Genomic DNA, 21335 nt, shown 5'->3' on the forward strand with positions numbered 1-21335 from the left:
GGAAATACCTTCGCATTTTCCACTGGAACAAAATCCATTTGGAAAACTGCTGATTGAAAATGATTTTGCTGCCAGATATCACACAGGCCGATTTCACAATACAGGGGATAGACTTTCTTTGAAGGGCTGAAGACCTGCTGATAATAGTGAGTCATGTGCATCACGCATCGGCCATAACCAAGATTTATCTGGAGTTTTTAGCAACTTTATATTTTTAGCATGATTTAAGGTTCAGTGAGTCTGAAATAGAATCTGTGATATTACTCTTCATTAAAAAAAAAATAATATTGTATACATGTAAAAAACCCTCTATGCTGTAAACTATATAAAGACAATCTACTCTCACAATACAAAATCTGTAGCAAATAGTAGCTCCTATACAACAGAGTTTTGATGTATAAAAAACATACTAAGGTCTGTATAGGTCTGTATAAGGTCTTCTATCCTTAAAGGGGTATTCCGGTATTTTTTTTAAATTTGACTATGCTACAGGGGCTGTAAAGTTAGTGTAGTTCATAATATAGTGTCTGAACCCATGTTTCATGTACGACTAAGGCGAGAGAGCTCGCCGAAACGCGTCACTTGTGATCCACGTTTGGTGTCCGTGTGTTCTTATGCAATAAACGGCTTCCTTGCTATGGACCTGCAGTGCTGGATTTTCCTTTTCTTATCAGTTTGCATTTGTACGTGGGTCCACACGTTTCCGCGCACTGAGACGAGGAGTGGTGAGCTGGACACTAGGAGAGTGTGTGTTCCATGTTTCATGGTGGTTTCGCAGTTCTTCTGTGAATTTTTCCCCAACGTTTATTTTTTAACAGCATACAAAATGAGTGTCGCCTCAGGTTTTTCCAGGTTGCAGTGCGGCCCTAGACATTACATCACTAGTTAGGTGTTCAAAGAAAGCCTGTCTGTTTCAATGGATGGAGTGACCTCTGGGTGAGAGATCATTCTGCAAGAATTTGTAACAGCTGGAGTAACCCTGGTCAGAAAACACTGGTCTATTGCATTGAAGGCAGCTCATTTGTGTTTCAGTAGGTGGGGTGAATGACGTGTGGGAGGAAGAAAAATGACTTCACACTTACAAACAAGGAACTATGGGATTTGTAGTTTGAATGAAACAGACTCCAAAAGGAAATAGACAGTTCAAAAAAAGATAGCCAAAGTGTTACGGTAATCTCACAACATAGCCATTCAACACCCAAGACAAGCGCAGATCCTTCCTATGCATGTTCATTACTGTCTGCCAGGTACGTACTAAAATCACTTTATGGTGAATAACCCCTTTAAGGCAGCATTTCCCAACCAGTGTGCCTCTAGCGGTAGCAAAACTACAACTTGCAGCATGCCCAGACAGCCTAGGACTCTGCTGCAATCTGAATTTCATTAGTGTGGACAAGATCTAAGGCTAGGTTCCTTCTTAAGAAACTCCGGATGGAAAAATTCCATCCAGAGCTTCCAAATGCGGAAAGCATAGGACTACAAGGACATTGCCACTCCCTAGACTGCAATGTCTGCAGACTGGATTGTGTCTAAAGAATGGACAAGACCATTCTTTTGGCAGTGGAATTTCAGTAGTGCAATATCTAGTGGAAAATCCTGTAGTGTGCACTGTGCAGCGGAATCCAATTGCCAGCAACTGGGACTCTGCTGCAACAAAATTTCCTAGCAGAATTTCAAGACGGAATTCAGCTCGGAAAATACGTAGTATAAAGCAGGCTAAAAGTGTTTTAGTACTTAAAAATTATTGGCTTATTGTTAAAGGGGTTATAGAGAAATAGAAAAATGGATCTTATTTCTTCCAAGACAGCACCACACCTGTTGTATGTGGTATTACAGTATTATAACTTGGCTCCTTTCTGTTTAAAGGGGTACTCCTCTGCCCTGGTCCGGAGCTCCGGTCCCCAGCGTCCGGAAGTTTATTGTTCTGAACCCTGTGTGCGGGCTTCCGTGTTCAGGGCCTCCCCTTGGGACGTTACGGCCGCCCCCTCGTGACGTCACGCCCGTTACCTCAACGAAAGTCTATGGGAAGGGGGCGTGACTGCCATCATACCCCCTTCCCATAGACTTTCGTTGAGGGGGCGGGCGTGAAGTCACGAGGAGGCGGGCGTGACGTCACGAGGAGCTGCCCTGAACACGGAAACCCGCACACAATAAACTTCCTGACACTGGGGAGCGGAGCTCCGGACCAGGGCAGATGAGTACCCCTTGAACGGAACTGATCAGCAATACCACACACAACCTGAAGACAGATGTGGGGCTGTTTTCTGAAGGAACTAGCTCTGTTTTTCTAATCCTGGATAAGGCTGCATTCACATCTTGTTTTGTACATACGGGCGCCGGATCCGTCTGGGGGAGGGGCAAACCGGGATCCAGTACCCCAGCCGGATCAGCCCGTGACTCCATTTACTTTAATGACCCGTATGCAGTTTCCTGACCGGACCTAAAACCGTAGTATACTACAGTTTTAGGTCCGGTCCAAAACCGCATACGGGTCAAAACTTAGCCGGCCTATTAAAGTAAATAGAGTCACGGGCTGATCTGGCTGGGGTACGGGAGTGCCAGGTTTGCCCCTCCCCCAGCCGGATCTGGCGCCCGTATGTAAAAAATGAGATGTGAATGCAGCCTAACCCCTAAAAGGCCTTTTTACATACCCATTTACTCAACCCAGGCCAGCGATCAGCCAAGAAATGATCAAGCACTGATTGGATCTTTTGAGCAATAAATCTGTGTAGTTTCATTGCAGTACTGCAGTGTTTTTACTGTGATCATGCAGTGATCCTCTAGTCCATTTTTTGGTGCAATTTAGGTTGGTCTCTTTGGTGCAATTTAGGGAGGTTTCTCTGTATAATTACCCGTAACTCTTATTTTTAGGCTGAACAGTAGCTTTGGGACCCATTGTTACTCTATGCACTGACATACAATTATGTGTTTCCTTGCAGGCACTGCTATGTGGATACTCGGTAGCAATGACTGATGTGGAATCTACATATGCAGATTTCATAGCCTCCGGGAGAACAGGAAGAAGGAATGCTTTGCATGATATACTTGTCTCCTCTTCAAGCGGGAACACAAGTGAGCTGGCTTTAAAGTTATCAGAGCTTGACATAAACAAGCCAGGTAAGTGTCTAATACGTGAAGTGTGAGATGCGCAAGATCCTGCTTGTAATGTATGTCTCAGTGACAGCTTCTGAATGTAGGGAATTTCTCTTGGGTCATGATTATGTATTATACAAATGTCTCCATCGAACAATATACAGTAGGTCTGTGAAGCCTTTCCCCTTTAGAAGAGTGTTCTCAACTTGAATATTTATAACATATCCAGGATGTGCCATAAATGTAGATCCTATCTTAGGATTCTGAACCTTTGTGGAGAAAGAGGATCCTCCAACCCCGATCCGGCTAATAAGGCAGCCATCACCCACCACATCAAGCCGGAGAAGAATGGAGAGGTGGCTGTTCATGTCATCACTCCATTAACTTTTTGGGACTTATGAAAACAGATATTAAAATGTATAAGGAGTGTTTCTAAGAGCGGTCTTTCCCAAAATCCAGTCCATGTAAATGGTCCATCGTTCAGCCAACAAACAGAAAAACTCTTCTTTGGATGATTGGATCTTTTGTGTGGCCAATAAAATAATTGTTATCGTTCACACCTCTCCCTGTGTAAACAGGATGCAATGATGAAGCCACTAGATGCAAGTAAATGAGCGCTGATCACAGAGATTTGTGCCTGTTATCCAGTTGAATTAAAGAAAAAAGACACTGCTGAAATGTTAACCCCTAGACAAGACACACCATACATGTACGGTGTGGCCGTCTGTACCTTAGTGTGCAACGTAAACATGAAACCCTCCTATAAGTCCTCCCACAAATAGGTATATGGATTATATATATATATATATATATATATATATATATATATATATATAAGCAAAATCATCGGTAGTTGCAGTATCTTGTAATACCTTTTTTATTGGACTAACAAGATTATGTAGAGACAAGCTTTCGGGATTCCTCCCTTTATCAAGTCATAAGCATTTCATAAGCAGTGAAATGCTTATGACTTGATAAAGGGAGGAATCCCGAAAGCTTGTCTCTACATAATCTTGTTAGTCCAATAAAAAAGGTATTACAAGATACTGCAACTACCGATGATTTAGCTTTTTGCATCACTGGACTAATACGGCTACTCCTAACTACTCTATCTTCATATATATATATATATATATATATATATATATATATATATATATATATGACTCACTTTTGCAGACAGGTGCGGTTGCAGTATAGAGGCAAGGAAACTACTTTTTCAAATCAAAGTTCAGTGTTTTATTCACACTTGGCAAACAACAAACAGTCTTTAAATGTAACAAAAGTCCACCTGTATTCCTTAGGTGTTTGTTCATACCTGATTCCATGCCATGCCGCATTAAGCAAGTATTTTCCAAGCCTCCAGGCAGTTTGCTAAACAGCTTCCAAACTCACAGGAAAGAACTCCAGATTCAGCTCTCTCTGGCAGTGTGAGCTGCAACTAGCAAATTCCCCTCAGCCTAGCTTTAAAGGGGTACTCCGCCCCTAGACATGTTACCCGCTATCCAAAGGATAGGGGATAAGATGTCAGATCGCCGGGGTCCCGCTGCTGGCGACCACGGGGATCGATGCTGCAGCACCCCGCTATCATTACTGCGCAGAGCGAGATCGCTCTGCACGTAATGACGGGCAATACAGGGGCCGGACCATCGTTACGTCACGGCTCCGCCCCTCGTGACATCACGGCCCGCCCCGTCAATACAAGTCTATGGGAGGGGGTGTGGCGGTCGTTACGCCCCCTGCCATAGACTTGCATTAAGGGGACGGGTCGTGATTCATGAGGGGTGGAGCCATGACGTCACGCTGCTCCGGCCCCTGTATCACCCGTCATTACGCACAGAGCGAACTCGCTCTGTGCAGTAATGATGGCTGGGTGCTGCAGCGGCGATCCCCGGGGTCCCCGGCAGCGGGACCGCTGCGATCTAACATCTTATCCCCTATCCTTTGGATAGGGGATAAGATGCCAGGGGCGGAGTACCCCTTTAAGGAGAGCAAAAGACAGCCTGGATTGTGGGGAATGGCCCCCACCCTATACTTGACCATTCCCAGTAAGAGCCGTCCCGGATTGGCCTTCCAGCCATACTACGGCCACAGTGTCAGTCTGCATTACAGCACAGACACTAAATAAATACCGGCTCCTACTTCACCAAGGCCTTGATGACACATATCGCCCATAAACCACCATGCGTTTCACCTTCTCACGATATTTATGTATATATATATATATATATATATATATATATAGTGAAATAAGTATTGAAAACCTCACCATTTTTCTCACTGTATTTCTAAAGGTTTTATTGACAGGAAATTTTCACCAGATGTTGGTAACAACCCAAATAATCCATACATGCAAAGAAAGCAAAACAAATACACCCGGAAATTAAGTTCTGTGTAATAATGTGAAATGACACAGGGGAAAGTATTGAACATGCTTAGTGATATTTATTTAATACTTTGTACAAAATCTTTTGTTGGTAATGACAGCTTTAAGATGCCTCCTGTATGAAGAAACAAGTGGCATGCACTGATCTGGGAAGGATTTTGGCCCATTCTTCCACACAAACAGTGTCACGTGGGAAGGAGTGCAGTACTGATCTCACTCACTCCCTCTGTCCCTGCCTACTTGCTTATCTGCCCTAAATAGTGGATCTACAACCACGGTGGCAGTCCCTTCATATATAAGTGATGGAAGTCAGAAAATAAACTATAAAACAGACAGAGGTCGGGATACTGTATGGAATCACACAAACTAACAAAAGTAAAACTAAACATACACACACACACACACACAATAGGTCAAAGTCTACTAGCCGAATCTATACCAGGAGTTGTCAAAGTTGCCGAATCACAAATACAGGAGAATAGTCAGAATGCTAAGCCAAAACGTCAGAAATACCGGAATAATCAGATATACAGATACAAAGGCTAGCTATTAGAGAAACTCTTTCGCGGGAGAGGTCTGAAAGCACATTGCAGATTTAAATAGGAAACACACAGGTGAACTAACAAGATCAGCTGACCAGACCCAGAGCTAGGCATCGCCACAGCAACCAGATAAACAAACACTTTCAGGGATGTTTAACCCTTCAGTTTCTTACAGTACCCCCCAATTTTAAGAGGGACCACTGGACCCTTAACCTGTTGGGGATGGAGGGCGAACCTGTACATCCTCAGTCTGCTCACTGTCTATAACGTGGGGCCACGCCGTGGCCTTGCATCATAGCTAGTCGGGCCCCGCGCTCTATTAACCCTTTTTTTAATAACATGAAATTGCTATTAACCCTTTAGATGCGGCATTCAACGTTGAACGCCGCATCTAAAGTGAAAGTAAACCATTGCCGATTAGTTCATTGCCGCATCCCGAACAGCTTACAGGACAGCAGGAGGGTCCCTACCTGCCTCCTCGCTCTCCGATCGCCAAATGACTGCTCAGTGCCTGAGATCCAGGCATGAGCAGTCAAGTGGCAGAATCATTGATCAATGGTTTCCTATGAGAAACCATTGATCAATGTAAAAGATCAGTGTGTGCAGTGTTAAAGCCCCATATGGGAGCTATAACACTGCAAATAAAAGTTTGAATCACCCCCCTTTTCCCATTTAAAAAAAAAAAACGGTGTAAATAAAAATAAACATATGTGGTATCGCCATGTGCAGAAATGTCTGAATTATAAAAATATATTGTTAATTAAACCGCACAGTCAATGGTGTATGCGCAAAAAAAATTCGAAAGTCCAAAATAGCATATTTTTGGGCACTTTTTATACCATAAAAAATGAATAAAAAGTGATCAAAAAGTCCGATCAATACATAAATGGTACCACCCCGTACGCGGAAAAATAAAAAAAGTTATAGCGGTCAGAAAATGACAATTTTAAACGTATAAATTTTCCTGCATGTAATTATGATTTTTTCCAGAAGTACGACAAAATCAAACCTATGTAAGTAGGGTATCATTTTAATCGTATTGACCTAGAGAATAAAGATAAGGTGTCATTTTTACCAAAAAATGTACTGCGTAGAAACGGAAGCCCCCAAAATTTACAAAATGGCATTTTTTCTTCAATTTTGTCGCACAATTATTATTTTTTCCGTTTTGCCGTAGATTTTGGGAAAAATGACTGATGTCATTAAAATGTAGAATTGGTGGCGTAAAAAATAAGCCATCATATGGATTTTTAGGTTCAAAAGTGAAAGGGTTATGACTTTTAAAAGGTAAGGAGGAAAAAACAAAAGTGCAAAAACAGAAAGACCCTTCATCCCCAAGGGTTTAACAACCTGACAGTACAGTGGTACCGACTTGGATACAGAAGGACCATCAATATCTTCATCTGTATCCTCGTCTATATCACACCACTCATTGGTGTCCTCACAAACAACCTCCAAATCCTCACTACTTTTTTCTGACACCAAATTCATATGAGCCCTTTCAACACATTTATTGCCCATGCCATCGCAACACAGATTCATCCTGAGACTGCTACAAAACTGGATTATTAGCTGCCCTAGATGGCAAATCACAATGGACTGTAGAAACATTAATACCACCCAAAGGAATGCTGCCAGGCTTAGAAGCCTGTGAGGCGAGACATACCTGTGCGTTCAAGTGGCCTCCACGAATACCACTTGGACATGGATGCTTGAGAGCAGTACTGATCTCACCCACTCCCTCTATCCCTGCCTACTTGCCTATCCGCCCTAGATAGCAGATCGACTACCACGGTGACAGTCCCTTCATATATAAGTGATGGAAGTCACTGTCAACAAAATAAACTATAAAACAGACGGAGGTCGGGATACTGTATGGAATCACACAAACTAACAAAAGTAAAACTAACCACAAACACACACAATAGGTCAAAGTCTACTAGCCTAATCTATACCAGGAGTTGTCAAAGTTGCCGAATCACAAATACAGGAGAATAGTCAGAATGCTAAGCCAAAACTATAGAAATACCGGAATAATCAGAAATACAGATACAAAGCATAGCTACTAAAGAAACTCTTTCCCAGGCGAGGTCTGAAAGCACATTGCAGGTTTAACCTCTTCAGGACACAGGGCGCATGGATATGCCCTGCATTCCGAGTCCTTAAGGACGCAGGGCGTATCCATATGCCCGTGGGGATTCCGGTCTCCACCGCTAGCGGGTTGGGGACCGGAGCCGGATGCCTGCTGAAATCGTTCAGCAGGCATCCCGGCATATCGCCCAGGGGGGTCATTATGCCCCCCATGTCGGCGATGGCCGCAGATCGCTGGACAATTCAGTCCAGCGATCTGCGGCGATTCCAGGTCAAAATTGTCTCCAGTGACCCGGAATTACTGGCTGAGACGGCCCCGAACAGCCATAGCCAGCAGGGGTGAGGTGGCACTGGCGCCACCTCACGATCGCCCTGATTCGTCGGCCGGTTTACCGGCCGACCAATCAGGACACCTGCAGCGGGTGTCACACCCGCAACCCGCTCCGCCCCTCTTCCGGAGCATGTGAGCGGGTGCGGGACGTGGACCTCGATCCCCGGCGTCCCTGTTGGGATCGGGGCCCCAGGAACGACGGCCGCGGCGAGGGACTGACCTGCATCGGAGCAGCAGCAGGAGGTGAGTGACAGCCTCCTGCTGTTGCTTAGCAACAGCTCCCAGAATGCAAAAAGGGAATGCTGGGAGCTGTAGTTATGCAACAGCAGGAGGCAGACCACCACAACTCCCAGCATTCCCTTTTGGGCATGCTGGGACATATAGTTTTGCAACAGCTGGAGGCACATTTTTTCTATGGAAAAGTGTACCTTCAGCTGTTGTATAACTACAACTCCCAGCTTGCACAAACAGCTAAAGTGCATGCTGGGAGTTGTAGTGGTGCATCTGCTGGTTGCATAACTGCAACTCCCAGCATGCCCATTGGCTGTCGGTGACTGCTGAGAGTTGTAGTTTTGCAACAGCTGAAGGCACACTGGTTGTGAAAATCAGAGTTTTTTTTTACCTAACTCAGTGTTTCACGACCGGTGTGCCTCCAGCTTTTGCAAACTACAACTCCCAGCATGCACCGTATATGCTGGGAGTTGTAGTTTTGCAACAGCTGGAGGCACACTGGTTGTGAAACACTGAGTAAGGTCACAAACTCAGTGATACATAACCAGTGTGCCTACAGCTGTTGCAAAACTAAAACTCTCAGCATGTACAGTCTGTCAGCGCATGCTGGGAGTTGCAGTTTTGCATCAGCTGGATGTTACCCCCCCCCCCCCCAATGTGAATGTACAGGGTACACTCACAGGGGCGGAGGTTTACAGTAAGTATCCGGCTGCAAGTTTGAGCTGCGGCAAATTTTCTGCTGCAGCTCAAACTGCCAGCGAGAAACTACTGTGAACCCCCGCCCGTGCAACTGTACCCTAAAAACACTACACTACACTAACACAAAATAAAATAAAAAGTAAAAAACACTACATATACACATACCCCTACACAGCCCCCCTCCCCTCCCCAATAAAAATGAAAAATGTCTGGTACGCCACTGTTTCCAAAACGGAGCCTCCAGCTGTTGCAAATCAACTACTCCCAGTATTGCCGGACAGCCGTTGACTGTCCAAGCATGCTGGGAGTTTTACAACAGCTGGAGGCACCCTGTTTGGGAATCACTGGCGTAGAATACCCCTATGTCCACCCCTATGCAATCCCTAATTTAGGCCTCAAATGGGCATGGCGCTCTCACTTTGGAGCCCTGTCGTATTTCAAGGCAACAGTATAGGGTCACATATGGGGTATCGCCGTACTCGGGAGAAATTGTGTTACAAATTTTTGGGGGTATTTTCTGCTTTTACCCTTTCTAAAAATTTCAAATTATTGGGAAAACAAGCATTTTAGGTAAAAAAATTTTTTTTTTTTACATATGCAAAAGTCGTGAAACACCTGTGGGGTATAAAGGTTCACTTAACCCCTTGTTATGTTCACCGAGGGGTCTAGTTTCCAAAATGGTATGCCATGTGTTTTTTTTTTTTTGCTGTCCTGGCACCATAGGGGCTTCCTAAATGCGACATGCCCCCCGAGCAAAATTTGGTCTCAAAAAGCCAAATATGACTCCTTCTCTTCTGAGCATTGTAGTTCGCCTGTAGTGCACTTCAGGCCAACTTATGGGGTACCTCCATACTCAAAAGAGATGGGGTTACAAATTTTGGGGGGTATTTTCTGCTATTAACCCTTGCAAAAATGTGAAATTTGGGGGGAAACACATTTTTGTGAAATTTTTTTATTTATTTTTTTACGTATGCAAAAGTCATGAAACACCTGTGGGGTATTAAGGCTCACTTTATTCCTTGTTACGTTCCTCAAAGGGTCTAGTTTCCAAAGGTTTTTTTTTTTTGCTGTTCTGGCACCATAGGGGCTTCCTAAATGCAACATGCCCCCCAAAAACCATTTCAGAAAAACGTACTCTCCAAAATCCCCTTGTCGCTCCTTCGCTTCTGAGCCCTCTACTGCGCCCGCCGAACACTTTACATAGACATATGAGGTATGTCCTTACTCGAGAGAAATTGGGCTACAAATATAAGTATACATTTTCTCCTTTTACCCCTTGTAAAAATTCAAAAATTGGGTCTACAAGAACATGCGAGTGTAAAAAATTAAGATTCTGAATTTTCTCTTTCACTTTGCTGCTATTCCTGTGAAACACCTAAAGGGTTAAAATGCTGACTGAATGTCATTTTGAATACTTTGGGGGGTGAAGTTTTTATAATGGGGTCATTTGTGGGGTATTTCTAATATGAAGACCCTTCAAATCCACTTCAAACCTGAACTGGTCCCTGAAAAAAAGGGAGTTTCAAAATTTTGTGAAAAATGGGAAAATTGCTGCTGAACTTTGAAGCCCACTGATGTCTTCCAAAAGTAAAGACATATTGGAAATGTGAATAAAAAAAAAATATTTGGAATATCCATTTCCCTTACAAGCAGAGAGCTTCAAAGTTAGAAAAATGCTAAATTTTCTAATTTTTCATCAAATTTTGGGATTTTTCACCAAGAAAGGATGCAAGTTACCACAAAACTTTACCACTATGTTAAAGTAGAATATGTCACGGAAAACGATTTCGGAATCAGAATGATAACTAAAAGCATTCCAGAGTTATTAATGTTTAAAGTGACAGTGATCAGAATCGCAAAAAACGTCCGAGTCCTTAAGGTGAAAAAGGGCTAAGTCCTTAAGGGGTTAAATAGGCAACACACACAGGTGAACTAACAAGATCAGCTGACCAGCCCAGAGCTAGGCTTTGCCACACCAATTAGCTAAACAAGCACTCTCAGGAATGTTTAACCCTTTGGGTTCTTAAACAGTCTTCAAATCTTGAAGGTTCTGTGAGCCTCTTCCATGAATCATAGGTTTTCAATAGGATATAAGTCAGGTGATTGGCTGGACCATTCTGGCAGCTTTATTTTCTTTCTTTGAAACCATTTGAAAATGTTCTTGGCTATGTGTTTGGGATCATTGTCTTGTTGAAATGTCCGCCCTTGTTTCATCTTCATCATCCTGGTAGATGGAAACAGTTTTGGGTCAGAAATTTCTCAGTAAATTTGCCCATTCATCCTTCCTTCAGTTACTGTATGTGACGTTTGCCATTACCAGTTGCTAAAAAGCAGCCCCACACCATGATGTTCCCACCTCCAAACTTTAATGCTGATCTGGTGTTTATAGGGTGATGTGCAGTGCCATTTCTCCTCCAAACATGGTGTTTAGTATGGCATACAAACAATTCCCTTTTGCTCTCATCTAACCACATTATTTTCTCCCAGTATTTCACTGGCTTTTCCAAATGTTGTGCAGCAAACTTTACCCAAGCTTCAGCATGCTTTTTATTCAGCAATGGAGACGTGCATACAGACCATGGCGGTGGAATGCATTACTTACTGTATTCTTTGATACAACAGTACCTGCTAATTCCAGGTCTTTTTGATGCTCTCCACAAGTTTCTTTAGCTCTTGGAAAACTCTGATTATTCATTTCACTCTTCTGTCCGAAATCCTGCGGAGCACCTGGTCGAGGCAAATTTATGGGGAAATCGCTGTCTTTCCACTGTTGGCTTTTACCGTGGCAATAAGACCTTTTTGTAGACCATCAGTTGGGGCTGAACCAGCTGATATTAATTTGCGCTGACAAAGGGCTGGATTGCTTTTTAATTAATGATTTCAGCTGTTGTCTTGGATTTTCATGTCTTTTTGCACCTCCCTTTCTTCATTTGTTAAATTCTTCTTCGCTGTGTCATTTCACATTATCACACATTTTTATTTTTTTTGTATGTATAGATTACTTGGGTTGTTATCAAAATCTGGTGAAAATGTTATGATATATTTAGGTATTTAGTACGAAAAATGGTGGCATGTTCAATATTTATTTTACCCGCTGTAATATATATTATTATTAATATTTTCATTTGTAAATGGTTGTAAAAAAGATGTAAAAAATACCACATTGTCAGCTCTAATATACATAAAATACTATTACTAGGCAATGCATAGACACAGAACCTTCTCTACAATGGGGGAAGGGGGGTGGCTGCTCCTTCATTGCTATTCCTTTCATAAGATTTAAGATTAGAAATGCTAATTATAAAATGCAAGAAGGATTAACCTTAAAAGATAAGTATGGATTAAAGTATACAAACAGGTGTTGCATAAATTGTTTGGGATCAAAGCCCATGTATTAGGAAACGCAAATTAATGAAGCGGCATTAGATATCTGCTGGTCACAGTCCTATAAATGTATTATATTACTATCATATTCATACTGGGTGGAGAAGCTAAGAGTGAAGAGGAAGTCACAGAAGAGGAGAAGCAGCTGTCACTGGTGATTACGTGTGAAAGAGGGGGTGAAGACTGACAACATGGTACAGATGGGGTCTGTGCTCACATGTGCCGCACTTACTGCATACTCACCCAGTCCTATTTACTAAGTGAACAATGACAAAAAAGAATAACTAGAACATTTTGAGGAGTCTAATCTACCTATTATAGTCCACTCTAGACATGTGCAGAACCAAAAAAAATTTTTTTTTCGTTTTGTTCGTTTTCGTTTTTCTAAAAATTTTCAGTTCAGTGAATATTCGTAATGCTGTGCATTCGTCATATTCGGTTTTCGGATGCATCCGCCAAAATTTTTTTCGTTTTCGGATGCACTCGTTTAAAAAACGGATGCATTCGTTAAAAACAACGAATGCATTCGTTAATTCTGATTTTTTGTTCTGCACATATCTAGTGATCCCTCAAAATACGATGGTAATTCGTATGTTGAGGGATTCGTGCAATGTAAAAAAGTAAAGTCCTACTCACCTGTCCCCGCTGCTCCCGATGGTGTCCCCGGGCCTGCGATGGGCTCTCCTAGTCCTCTTCGGTACTCTGCTGGGCTCTACTGGGCTCTCCTGGTCTTCTCTGGTCCTCCGTTGTCTGCCGCAAGGCCTTACTGGGCCTTCGTAGCAACGTCATCACGTCGCTGCCGCACGCCATTCCTATTGGATGACGGGACGGCGTGCGCAACGGCGTCATGACAACATCGGGGGAGACCCGTATGAAGGCCCCGGACCAGCCCAGGACCCACCGGAGGAAGGCCCGGAGCGCGCGGAAAGGTGAGTGAACCTGCCGGGCTGCTTCAACTGCTATCCGGCAGCAGCTTAAGCATTATGCGCTGCTGGATAGCAGTTGATGCATGGCCCTCGACATTCGGTATACTGATAACGAATGCATTCGTTGTTCGTTAACATGCATATTCGTTATGCGTTAGTTAACGAATGCATTCGTTAACTGTGTATTCGTATGCTTTTTCGGGATTTTGTCTTTTTTTTTTTTTTCGTGCATTCTTTTCATAACGAACATCCAAAAACGGGAAAATTTGTTTCATTCCGTGTTCGTTACGAAATGAATTGCACATATCTAGTCCACTCTGCTTAATGTTCTTCTCCTTTCAGTGCTACTTGGACATATATTAATAAATGAGTAATCATGTAATACTCGGCTGTGTCATGTCCACCATTAAAAATGACTCACCTATGACATCCATGCACTGTAAAGATTCTTGTGGAAAGTAGTTAGGGGCAAGATGCTCCTTCAAAATATAAAAACATCCATTTTACATCCATTCTTGTAATACCTGATGGATGTGAGATGTGTGTGTTCAAGAGACTACAGTTTTCTATGGCTGTTCTGCTTTGTCTACACTTGTACACAGGCCATGTGAATCTCCCCCTGCAATCTGCCTTTTGTGTGCTTCCTTACTATCTACAGCCTGTGTTAACTGCCCAACATGTATGCTCCCTTCCTGCTGCTAAAGCTAGGGAAGAGACCCTGATTTTTTATTTTATTTTTCTCTCTGAGCAGTAGCAAAATGGTAGGAAATTTTTTACTGAATACTATTTGGAAAGTTGCTTAATTTTGCATAAAATTTATCACAGACTACAGGCTTTGTTTCCAGTCAGCCTTATATAAATAAAATGGAACACTATATTGCATGCTTTGCTGCCACTACTTTCATATGCCTTCTCAAAGCCTTCATTTAGTGGGGGGGAACAGGAGACTCAGAAGGGAGTGGCCGAATACTATATAACATGTGAAAAAGACAAGTCAATGCAATGTAAATGTGTATAGAGAAGACAGAAGCTGTAATACTCTTGGGCACTGCATAATGACCAACCACCAAAATTTAACAGGATAAATGTCTGTGATTCTTAGGCAATAGGTCAATGGATAGTTTATCTGGTGCTCAGTGTCTTTGACAAATGGCAATAGCAAAACATCAAGTATACAGGAAGAAATCAGATGGCACAATCACCATAGCATCCAATTGTCTTTATTTTATTTGTGAATTAAAATAAAGACATAGTGGGGAGACATAACAGAGAAATGGGGATCGTCCGGCCTCCACTGACTGGTAACACAATGCTATGTCTTCATTTTAATTCACAAAATAAATAAAGAAGATTGGATACTATGGTGAGTGTTTTACCTGCATACTTAATGCAGTATAAAAGGGGCTGACCCATCCAGAAGGAAAAATAGATATGTTACTATATTATGTGCAAACAGCAGAGGTTCTAAGTCTGTAGATGCATGACATATCAAGTAGATTAGGATAAAAACATTGATGTGGTCAGACTCCAACTGATCAACCGTTTTAACCGTTAAAGAATACCTCTCATTATACTGTTAAAATGTATAATCCTCCCAGCTCACTACCCCCATCATGATAAACCACCCCCTGCCTTTATTTTTTAGTTTTCTACCTTGACGGGGGCCTTGATGCTCTGTATTTTATTCTCAGTCTCAGATTCACAGACTGGGTTAACCAGCAGGTGTGATATCATCTGAAGCCATACAGGGGAGAACTTCCTCCCTCACTCTGCTACACACAGCCCAGAGCAGTTCAGTGTGTGAGATGAGCTCTGATTGGATAAGGCTGCACACACACCCCTCAGCATTTCCTGATTTTGGACTTCTGCCAGGCCAGCAGGAGTCCAAAGTCTGTGCAAAAGATCGGGGGGGGGGGGGATGTGCTCTGGACAAGTAGGGAGACACCTAATGGCAGCTTTTTTAAGCACAAATAAAACATAGAAAAGTTCATTTTTTTTAAAACAAAGTACATTAGAAAGATATTTTTATTTACCATAAAGAGTGCAATAGCAAAAATTTGTTTTAATGAGCGTGCCCATTTAAAGCCATGGAGAGATAATAAATGTCATGGCTGAAATTCCCCCATCTATTCACATGTACGCTTCCTGCACACATTTGATGCACAGGATTTGAAGCTGTGTTCAGTTGTTTAGTCTACAGCTTCAAATCCTGCGCATCAAATATGTGCAGTAAACTATACGTGTGAATACATCCTTAAGGTACGTTCACATATGCAGGATTTTCTGCATATTTTTGCTGCATATTTTCTGCAGTTGATTTTGCTACCCATTGAAGTTAATGTGTAGCAGAATCAGCTGCACAAAATATGCAGCAAAAATATGCAGTAGATCCTGTACATGTGAACATACTCTTAAAGTGCAACTGTCACCAGGTTTTACTCCCAAAAACTATACACAGTATGTAAAAGCTGTGTAGCACAGTAATGCACCAATAGTTTTCTTTGTCTAATCAGTGGCTTTATGATTATAAAAAAAAAAAAGCTTTTATCTAGAGTCATAAACAGTCAGAGAAGCGTGGCCGGGGGTCTGCAATGCCATGCCTCTCTTGAACAACATTACAGCATCAGCTCTGTGCGACTGTGGCATGTGCCATCAGCTTTTCTGCGCATGTGCAATCTGTGACCATTACAGCACTCGCTGAGAAGTGGCATTGCCGACCCCCAGTCATACCTCTCTTATGGTTCATGACTCTGTATAAAAGCATTTTTTAGAACCATAAAGCTACTCATTAGACAAAGAAAGGTATTGGTGCATTACGGTGCTACACCGCCTTTACATGCTGTGTACACCTTTAGGGTAGGGTCACACATAACAGATACGCTGCAGATCTGCCAGTGACCCACAGAGACCCTAACCCTATAGTGTGCCGATAATGTCACTCAACTGCGCCTGTACTGTGGAGGGGAGAAGGTGCAGGCCCCTACTGCTGAGAAGATCAATGCGTGGGACATCAGGTGAGCATAATTTTTTTTATTTTTTAACTCTTCCTATACCTATGGGGAAGAGGGGGTAACTCTGCTGCCTATACCTACTGGGAAGGGGGGTTAAGTCTGCTGCCTACACCTACAGGGAAGGGGAGGGGTTAACTCTGCTGTCTATACCTACAGGGAAGGGTGGGTTAACTCTGCTGCCTATACCTACGGGGAAGGGGGGCTACCTAACTTTATACCTGGATGCCTAACCACTTACCTACATACAAGGCTAACTACAGTACCTATATGCCCAGCTACTTATGTACATACCTGGCCTTCATACATGGCTGCCTAACAACCTGATCTACCTACCTAGTTACCTGGCTACCTACCTACCTGCCCTTTTACTGTGTAGGACACCAAGGAGAGTATAATTACAGTTTGTGGACCTATAGATGGAAAGATTGTGTAGAGGAGGGGAGGGCACTGGAAAAATGCAGAGTCTGACATGTTTGTCCCAAAATTTAACTGTAATCACTTATATGGTAATGGTATACACATCCTGTGTACAGCTGATATCTACCGCCATATGGTCCTGTATATAATCACTTATATGGTATACACATCCTGTGTACAGCTGATATCTACCGCCATATGGTCCTGTATATAATCACTTATATTGTATACAGATCCTTTATAGTATACTGGTGTTTGTATAGTGGTTTTATTCAGTACAGTATGGCGGTATCTTCCAGTTATTGTGTGGTGGTATATATTTACTCCTTGTATACCAGTATTATTGGTCATGGAAATTTACCTACATTAAAGCGTTTCTTTATATATAAATTTTAGTTTATTGTGTGTGGGATTTGGGTGGAATAGGGGAGTGGCAGAAGATTGACGAGCTGCAGAGCCTAGCAGGGGCCCTTGCCTTTTTTTGGTTCGGGGGCCCCGAGTGTTGTCAGTCCACCCCTGCAAGAACCCATTTACATTGCTCAGTTGAAAGGCCGCACTAGCCAAGCTGAGCAACATGGTGATCTTTGGCACCTGACCCCTGGCTTGGCCAAAATTGCTGTGTAACCCTAGCCTAAATAATACGCTTTTTTTTATATTTTTCTGGATAAAGTTTTTCCCCATAAAGAAACAAGGTCATGATTTTAATCCTTTTTGTCTTTGTTATTACAGAGGGGGATGAAAATGAACAGACAACACCTAGTGAGAAAACTACGGAGGAACAAACTCAAGCGCCAAAACAGGAGAGCTAACAACTCAACACAATTGTGGTACTGCACCGAAAGGTTCTAAACCTGAAAGCAATATGAAGATACCTAGTGTAGCAAGGGTAGACATCAGCCCAGAGATCAGAAATGACTGGAAAATATCAAAGAGATTTCAAGCAGCGGAGATGGCTGAAGGGCTTTTTCCCAATTTTTTCATAAGCAATGGTTGACATGTCTAAGACACAGTTAGCTACTTAAGATGTTAATGAAACACCAATGGGTAACCACAGAAATTCTCATTGTGGTTTTTGAAACCCTCTAAGGATTCGATCCTGTGCTGTTGTAATGGCTTCCATGATTCATACGGCTCAGCTATTTATCCAGATGTCCCAATCACAGAAAAAATAACGTGAAAAAAATGACATTGAATTATGAACATTGTATTTGTGTTAAATAGCTTTGTTGTTTTCCAATGTTTTGTATGGTACACTTTAATATTTTACACTGCCCCTAATATAAACGTGCACATGTAAACTGGTGGCCTCACAAATAAAGGGCTGTTTATTTTCTTTTTTGGATTTTTTGTTTTATTTTCATTTTTAGTCATTCACAAACTAATTCAATACTCACATCACCTCCAAACTCTTCACATTTCATTGGTACGATATATCTGTTAGGAAAAGAGCGAGTATAACAATGCACTGTACTTAGTAGCAGCTGAAGTCACTGTGTTATGTGATCTCAGTTTCAATGTCACTATAGCAAATCACAATTTTCACAATATCGGTTTTCACAAGGTGACAAGTTTTATTCACAAAAAAATGTCCTCACTTTTTTTTTTTTATCTTCTAGAAATCCATGTGACGCATTTTTGTTGTAATAGCGAGTGATGCACTTACACTAAGGGTTGGAGAATGGGAATGCACTATGGAAGGGTGTGTGGTTATCTGGTCACACCAATTCCTTCCTAATTTAGTACCTATTTCTAACACTGTTCTGGTTACGGATGTAATAGTGCACTTTTTAATGTTTGTACATTTTACTAACTAATCGTGTGGTTGTTTATCAGTTCTAATAACCAATAAAGTTAACCAAATATCTTAGAATTGCTGGCTCTTGCTTTTTTTTATTATTTTTTTTATTTTTTTTTTTAGGGGTTTTCTGATTACAAAGAATTTGGCCCTTATAAAACCTATATAAACCCCTTCTCTCACTCCCAATCCAGGGCTGCCAATGCTCCAGAGTTCCCAACAGAAGTGCCGCCCTGGTGCCATCACCATACACTCTTCACAGGGCACACATGGCCAGTCAGTGGCCTTAGTGATTATAAGCAATTCTTCTTGCACGTAATGGCTGTGATTGACTCTACCGGTCCGATGCACTGGGGATTCTGAAGCAGTTGCTTCACTGGATCGGAAGGGTAGGATTTATCAAAACCTGTCCAGAAGAAAAGTTGCTGAATTGCCCAGAGCAACCAATCAGATTGCTTCTTTAATTTTTAACAAGGCCTCTGCAAAATGAAAGAAGCAATCTGATTGGTTGCTATGGGAAACTTTTCTTTTGCACAGGTTTTGATAAATATCCCCCGAAGTGACTGGAGGGGTAAGTATAGATTTTTTTATTCTGCTCTCAGTCCCTACCCTGACCCCTGACTATTTTTTTTATTTTTTTTTGTTATTAAAAAAAACACTTTCACTCAATGATTTTGCACATGGGATATTTGTGGGGGTGGGGGACGCAATTAAAAAAGGCAAAAAAGCTATGCATTCAGACAGTCTTCAGATACTTTTTTACATTTTGTTATATTTCTGCCTTATACTAAAATTTAAAAATAAAAAAAAACAATCAAGTTTTTCACCATCATTCTGCATTCAATATCCTGTAATAAAATATGAAAACATATTTATTTATTAAAAACGGAAAATTCTGCATGGATGTATAAGTATTCAGACCCTTTGCTATGTCACTTGAAATTTAACTCTGAGGGCCTCCTATTTTTCTTCATCATCCCTGAGATGTTTCTAACAGAGTTAAAGGGGTATTCCAGGATTTTTGTTTTATTTGACTATGCTACAGGGGCTGTAAAGTTAGTGTAGTTCATATAGTGTCTGTACCTGTGTGTGACGGTTTTCTCACAATTCTTATGTGATTTTCACACCAATATTTATTTTTACCAGCATACAAAATGACTGTTGTCTCAGATTTTTCCCAGGTTGCAATGCGGCTGAGACCTGACTCACTAGTCAGCTGATGACAGGGAGCCTGTCTGCTTCAATGGGTGGAGGAATCAATCTGCAACTAATGCAACAGCTGTAGGCACCCTGATTGAAAATCACAGGTATTTTGAATGGATGCAGCTCATTTATATTTCAATGGGTGGGGTGGCTGATGTGTGGGAGGAAAGAAAATGGAATTGTGGGACAAGCGCAGATCCTTCTTAAGCATGTCCATTACTGCCTGCCAGGTACGTACTAAAATCACCTTATGGTGGATAACCCCTTTAACTGTGGTTAATTCAATTGATTGGGCCATATGTCTATATAAGGTCTGACAGCAGACAATGCATATCAGAGAAAAAACCAAGCCATGAGGCTGAAAGAACTGCCTGTAGAGCTCAGAGACAGGATTGTGTGAAGAAAACGTAGTCATGGGAAGTGCTGTGCAGATGCAAAATTATACAATGGACATCATTTTAAATTTGTGCTGAAGGTCCAGGCTTACGGGTCCTCACCAATCAAGAGAGATGGCATATACTAGCAATATGTGATCACTTTCTATAAGAGGAAAACTTCTTTAACCCCTTAAGGACCAAGGACGTACCGGCACGTCCTTGGTCCTGCTCTCCCGATATAACGCGGGGTTACACAGTAACCCTGCGTCATATTACGGCGGGCCTGGCATCATAGTGAAGCCGGGACCCGCCTCTAATAGCGCGCAGCGCCGAGCGCTATTAACCCTTTAGCCGCGCGCTCAGAGCTGAGCCGCGCGGCTAAAAGTGAAAGTGAAAGTTCCCGGCTAGCTCAGTCGGGCTGTTCGGGATAGCCGCGGCTAATCGCGGCATCCCGAACAGCTGACAGGACAGCGGGAGGGCCCCTTCCTGCCTCCTCGCTGTCCGATCGCCGAATGACTGCTCAGTGCCTGAGATCCAGGCATGAGCAGTCATGCGGCAGAATCGTTGATCACTGGTTTCTTATGAGAAACCAGTGATTAGCATAGGAGATCAGTGTGTGCAGTGTTATAGGTCCCTATGGGACCTATAACACTGCAAAAAAAAAGTGAAAAAAAAAAGTGAATAAAGATCATTTAACTCCTCCCCTATTAAAAGTTTGAATCACCCCCCTTTTCCAATAAAAAAAAAAAACACAGTGTAAAAAAAATAAACATATATGGTATCACCGCGTGCGGAAATGTCCGAATTATAAAAATATATCATTGATTAAACCGCTCGGTCAATGGCGTG

At 42.2% G+C, this 21335-nt stretch overlaps 1 protein-coding gene across 2 annotated transcripts in view; it reads left to right on the forward strand.

The window, feature by feature from the left end:
- Positions 1-18981, forward strand: part of PKIA (cAMP-dependent protein kinase inhibitor alpha) — a 71757-nt gene extending 52776 nt beyond the window's left edge. For both annotated transcript variants that reach the window (XM_056522200.1, XM_056522201.1), the window contains exons 2-3: positions 2940-3117; positions 17841-18981. In XM_056522200.1, coding sequence (XP_056378175.1) covers positions 2967-3117; positions 17841-17920 — 231 coding nt within the window. In that variant the 5' untranslated portion in view covers positions 2940-2966 and the 3' untranslated portion in view covers positions 17921-18981. The remainder of the gene's footprint in view (positions 1-2939; positions 3118-17840) is intronic.
- The last annotated feature ends 2354 nt before the right edge of the window (positions 18982-21335 follow it).

The sequence above is a fragment of the Hyla sarda genome, chromosome 5, assembly GCF_029499605.1.
Source record: "Hyla sarda isolate aHylSar1 chromosome 5, aHylSar1.hap1, whole genome shotgun sequence".
Taxonomy (NCBI): domain Eukaryota; kingdom Metazoa; phylum Chordata; class Amphibia; order Anura; family Hylidae; genus Hyla; species Hyla sarda.